The sequence below is a fragment of the Stylophora pistillata genome, chromosome 8 (genome assembly GCF_964205215.1).
Source record: "Stylophora pistillata chromosome 8, jaStyPist1.2, whole genome shotgun sequence".
Taxonomy (NCBI): Eukaryota; Metazoa; Cnidaria; class Anthozoa; order Scleractinia; family Pocilloporidae; genus Stylophora; species Stylophora pistillata.
The window spans coordinates 15524103-15530102 of NC_142526.1; the positions used below are offsets into that span (position 1 = coordinate 15524103).

General features: G+C 38.0%; 1 protein-coding gene across 1 annotated transcript in view; it reads right to left on the minus strand.

Annotated features, from left to right (window-relative positions):
• Positions 1–6000, minus strand: part of LOC111321554 (endothelin-converting enzyme homolog) — an 86171-nt gene that overhangs the window by 12701 nt on the left and 67470 nt on the right. Inside the window, exon 14 of the mRNA XM_022924470.2 lies at positions 414–481. Within this exon, the coding sequence (XP_022780205.2) occupies positions 414–481 (68 nt within the window). The remainder of the gene's footprint in view (positions 1–413; positions 482–6000) is intronic.

Below are 6000 nucleotides of genomic sequence, written 5' to 3' on the forward strand. Positions count from 1 at the left end.
TATATACAAGAATCATTTAACAATGATAATTTGGGTAACGATGTAAATGATGGTAATGATAATGATGATGATGATAACAATAATAATGAATAGTAATCACGAAGATAAAAAAAATCGTTATAAAATATGAAAACACAGTGATCGAAAGAATAATGTTTTCACGATGACAGTGATCGTCCTGTCCCTACTTTTGATAATAGGCGCTAGGGTTTTCATTACATAAAACTTCCGTCCACTCCTCATCTAAATAAATCAACGACACAGGAATAATATTTGGAAATGGCATTTCTTGTATTACATAAACTTGTGCCGAAACGCATGCAACTTGATGGACTGGATACTTCACATTTAATCAAATATTAAATTTCCATTCAAGCACAAATTTGATTACAAAGACTTTAAATGATACTTACCATTGCTATCAAATCCATGCGTTATTTCATGAGCAATTACAATTCCTATTCCACCGTAGGTTATTGCACTGATACAATAGAAACAAAGTGTTGAATAGTAAGGCCATCTTAAAATTGTTTTTCATAAGTACGAAAACAAAGACGAAATTACAAGATTAACAAGAGAGCATGTCATGTTGGAAGAAGGTCTCGATTTATTCCAAAAATTGATAGTTCTCAGTGTAATGAAAAGACTTTTGCCCGTTCTTAGTTCCAGAGAGCAGAATATTTCAACAATTGGTGGGAATTCTTGATGACCCGTTTGCTAAAGTTCCCTCTGGATGAATCTTTGCTGTTAAGTAACTTAGCGGCTGCTCAGTCAACTATTTAATAGCACATGGCATCACTATGATGCAGGTGGGGCTTAACTGGGCTCCACCTTAGGTCTTCTAGCATAATTGCATGGTCGCACGTTCTTTCCCTGCTGAGTATACTTGCACTCCTTGCATCCTGCTTAGGTTACGATCTGAAGTATGTGACCAGAAACCTCACTACAGTAATGGGTGTGGCTTTCCTAAACAAGTACTTTATTCGGCCTATCTTTCCACGGGCGGATTAGCAAGAGGACACAGTTTAACTGTGTGTGCATCAAATGTCAGTCTACTGTCGAACACTCCTGAGGTTTCGATGGCATCTGCAACCCACGTAATTAAGAAAACTGGACCAGAGGTGTTCATGTTCAAATCTCCAATATGGCTCAAACTTAGCCCAATTATAAAGTATCATGAGTCGACAAATGCGTGAAAATAACAGGTCAAAATATTTTATTCCTGGGAGATATGGGATCCCCATGGGAAATCCTCTTCTTCCTGCATTGTTTGTATAATTAATGAGCAAGCTTTGCCTTGCTACTGTGACAAACAGTAAAGCCATCTGCAAATTCAATCCACCGGGTTATGTTCTTTATCTATCAGAACTTGAGACCACCGAAATATTCTAACTTGTCCATTCATTTCTTCCCTTACCTTACCCTTACTGCTAAGAAAACTTTTCCTAAATTTGAGAAAGTTGAAATATGAAGGTATTTCAAATCCCAATATCTCTATATCGCTATGCCCGACACCCACACAATCTTGAAAAGTATTTTGACGTGCCCCCCACAGTCACTCTGTGTCATCTACTTTTCCAACTGTGCATTTTGTGATTTTCGGACTTTTAGGAGTTCAGGGAGACCACGGTACTACTGATTTTTTTTGTTCCTCGGTGAACCAGCAACTAACTCAAAGTTAGCAAATAAAAAGTAAGTTATATTAAACCTAATATACCAGAAACACAAAGCATGATATGACTCCCGAATGAATGTCAAAGTGAACCGCTCAATAAAATTGCAGGGTCGATGTGATCATTAATTAATGTGATGAATAATTTTTAATTACAACAGTTTTCAGGGCATGAAATGATCTTTTGCTACCGCTACATATAATTAAAAAATTTAAACGCTGTGCAAGACCAGTAATATTTATCAATCTTTTTAAGAGCTTTCATCCCGCTTAACCTTTCCACAAGGCAACAAAGCGAATCGGATCTGTAAAATGATGTCGTAATTAATCTGACAAGTGATATCAAGCCAGCAGTTGGAACGAAGGCACCTGCTTTCTTCGGTCAAAAGATTTGGACCATGTGCGCCTTTGATGTTCATCATCAATTGCTTCGTTTACTCGAAAATAATCCAAATATTACTACGGAATAAGTTCTCGAAAAGGGCTCAAAATGTGGTATTAAAAGATTCTTTCCCCAATTAGGCGTAAACCACACTCTTTAAGGTGATTACTTAGTATTGCTCTGTGCATCCTGTCACAAACCTAACAGTTCAAGTCGAACAATCGTCTCTGCCTGTCGTTTTCCTACCGAATTTATTTCTAACTATTTGGAACAAATTATTGCACCCATCGTCAAATCGTTACTATCATAGTTTAAAGACAGCCAACACGCACTAGAAATTTTCTCACGATTGTAATTTCACTTTGAATATCACCTCTTTTTATCGTCATACGTAATTACAAAGGTCTCCTGGCATATTTTCCGGTCAACGTACTCTCAAGGAACTTAACTCTGAAACAGTACTTCACCTAGCTGAACTAGCTTAACACTCAATTGCTTTTCATCCGGGGACAAATATAAAAAACCAACTAATGGTATAGCCATGGGTACCAAAATGGAACAACAATATCGGCGCTACTTCCTTTACTAGACAGGAACCTACTCGATTTATAACTACTGTCGCTTCACCGGGTGAAGTGACGGCAATATTCCGAGGAAGTTTCTGGCAACGTATCAAGAAAATTGGCTCAATTTTTATGACAATAGGCTTTGTTAGACAAGCGAAAAATGACCCTATATGGCCATTTTTGAACAATGGCACAACAGCTTCAGAACACACGAGGGATTTGTCGAAGTTTCGATTAGCATACGAGCGGGAATTTAAACGCTCGGAAAGACTAGACTTTAGTTTAGAACTATGACGACTTTAGTTTAGAACTATGACAGTTTCTGGAGAAAGATTTATATGGAGAGAGGTGGACTGAATGAGACACAATATATTTTGAATTCTCGATATGTGCATTGCCACAATAGCGGTCAATTTTTTCCTGGGGTAGACCATTGAGAGTTGACTCGACGAGACCAATTTACGCTACCCACTCCCCCGAAGCGGCTAAATAAGCGTTTAATTTTCCCTTGGGAAAATTGTCCGGTGACAATTTACTTGTCGTGTGCTACCTACTCTTCCAAAATAGCTAAGTTGTGATGCCAAAAATTTGTTTCCGATTAGTCACGAACTTTTCTCGCGGCGCTTCGGCCAAAGTCCCTCAGCGCTACAAAGAACAAAAGGACTATTGTTTACTACTTAATATGTGAAGTTGAGCCGGAACAATAGACGATTTCTTGATACGCACTTTTTTAGACATCAAAATTTTCTAACGAGGGTAACGCCCTATGCACTAGTGTGCACTACAAACTTATACATTCTCATCTCTGCAATCATCACGTGTCAAGAATTCCATTCCTTTTTCTCAGTTTCTTTGACTTTGTCGTTTGTTTAGTGGCGACTCTGACTTTTCCGACAAGTCAGAGGCAACGTGCCAGTTTTTCGATAAAACGTGGCTAATCTTTTTCTTTCGTTCAAACGAGCCAAACAAATTGGTCGACAATCTATTCCACAAACGTCAAGAAAGAAAATAATAGAAAGATTTCTAATCACCCCAACAGTCATAATAAATAAATAAAGAAATTTATTTATTTAAATTCGATAATGTAGGAAGTGGTTACCCAATCTACGTAGCCTATGCTCATGTTGAAAACAATCAACACCTAGATCCATCATTCTTCTAGGAATGATGGAGTTAACTGCATGATTGTGGGAATTAAATGTGAGGGTGAATAGAATTCTATCGGGTATTTCCCTTCTGTGACATTTGAGACCCTAGTGATCCCTAAGGATTACTGGTCATGTCACGCTTACCTCCGAAAAGTTTCAATTCATTGTTTAACTTGCACTTTTCGCAAAAAGGTATACCTTCGTGAAACCCGTAGACGACAAGGCAAGTTCGAAGGTATTCTTTTAATCGATGAGCGAGCTATTACGAGAACACCTTCCAACGTAGAAAGGAATAGCAAAGACGCATCCTAACCAGTCGTCAGACATAAGTAGCACATGGCAGTCTCAGACCTTTTTCCAACATCTAGGCAGTTCGGTATGTCACAAAAGTCTTATTTACTCCCTACATTTTTATACTTGTTTTCGCGTTGCCAATGCAATAGAGAAGCTGTATTTTCTACACGTAAAACACACAACCAATAGTTCTACCATTTGCTTCAATGAAGAGCCAAGGTTCGAAACGTAAGTTTTTGAAACTGCACTTCACAGTGACAATTTACATCATAAAGTCATTTGATTATCTCGTTCCCTACTGATGCAGCACCACAGTTCTTTTAGAAATTGATCCCTTTTTTTCCATGTTCTTGAAGCCTAGTAGATATAGAACATAACCTGCTGGATTGAGTTTTCAGAGGTCATTTCCGTTTGTCACAGGAGCAAAGCAAATTTAGCCTATAAATTATGCAAAGAAATGCTGCAAATAGGAGTTTTTCCATGAGGACCCCCATATCTCCCAGTGAATGAAATATCTTTATCTATTATTTTCACATATTTGTTCCCTGCTTTAGAACACATTTTTCACATATTTGATCAGTGATTTAGAACGAAATCAGTGATTTGATCATTTTCGCCCTTGCCCGGTTTCGGCTGGTTTTCTTGTGGGCACGCTCCTAACTTGGTTTTACCCAGGTGAAAAAATTATCTGTTATTAAAACACCAGTTGTGTAGCCCAATGAGGTAAAGATGACTCACTGTCCTGACCCCGAAATGACATGAACAGTTTGGTGTAGTCAACATAACGGTCCATTCCGTTGCGGAATCCATTATAAGTCATTGGCATAAACTATAAAAAGGTGGTGCCCAAGGATGCTACCCTGGGGAACGCTGCAGATCATAAGGAACAGGTCGAAAAAAACAGAATTTATGCGCGAAGCCTGGTTAAGTTGAGACAAGTAAATTATGAACCACTGGATAATAATAATAATAATAAAATCTTTGGATGGCAGAATAATAATAATAATAAAATCTTGGATGGCAGAAGATGACAAGCAAATGTCCTTAAGTTTGTTGACCAATGAATATATCATTGTTGACGCTATCAAACACCTTGCTCGTCTTAGGGAGAACAACAGATAATTAGACTCCTTAAGATATACCGCTAGCGCCATTCTGAATTCATTAAATGATCACATGATCGTGTCCTTCCCGTAAAAGCTACATGTTTTCCCGGGGTAATCAGTGGTCTACACGTGAGTTCGCACCCGGTAAAAATGTAGAAATGGGTACGTTTTTATGGTCTTTCTCTTTGCTTATTGGACCAGAGTGATATTAAGATTCTTGCATAAACATTTGCTTTTCTGATTTGAAGCGTTTCGGGATTACGAAAAAGTTTTGTTGAGGCACAAATGTGGAGAAATTATGCCTGTCAAAAGGCCGTGCTGTTTTCCAAAACACGCAATGACTGAGGTGTTGTCTCTTCGCGAAATTTTAGCTGAGACACATTTAAAATAGATTTAAAATACAACAGGTCGTGAGCCACGATGAAAAAAAAACTAACTTCATATGATACTTTATGCTGAATTGAAAAGATAACTCTTGATTAGAACGTTTTGATTTACTTAAACGAGGCTTCTTCCATTTTTGAGTCGAAACTTGTGGCAAGATAGCTACAACGCTTAAAGGAAATTGAAAGAAACAAGGTTTCTAACTCAGAACCAAACTTTTTTAGTCTAGTTTTGTCCTCTTTTGGAAAAGATGGAGCGACAAAGATAGCGAATAAAGTCAAACAACTAGAAGGGAAGGAAGAAACGAGCGTCATTTACGTGTGTTCATGATCAAATGGATTGCAAAGTAAGGAAAAAATTCCTTATAGTGTAGTAGAGCTCAGGCTCCACGAAAGTGATCTCCAACAATCTCGCCATGGGTGGAGGTTGCAATGTTCTTGTTCTAAAA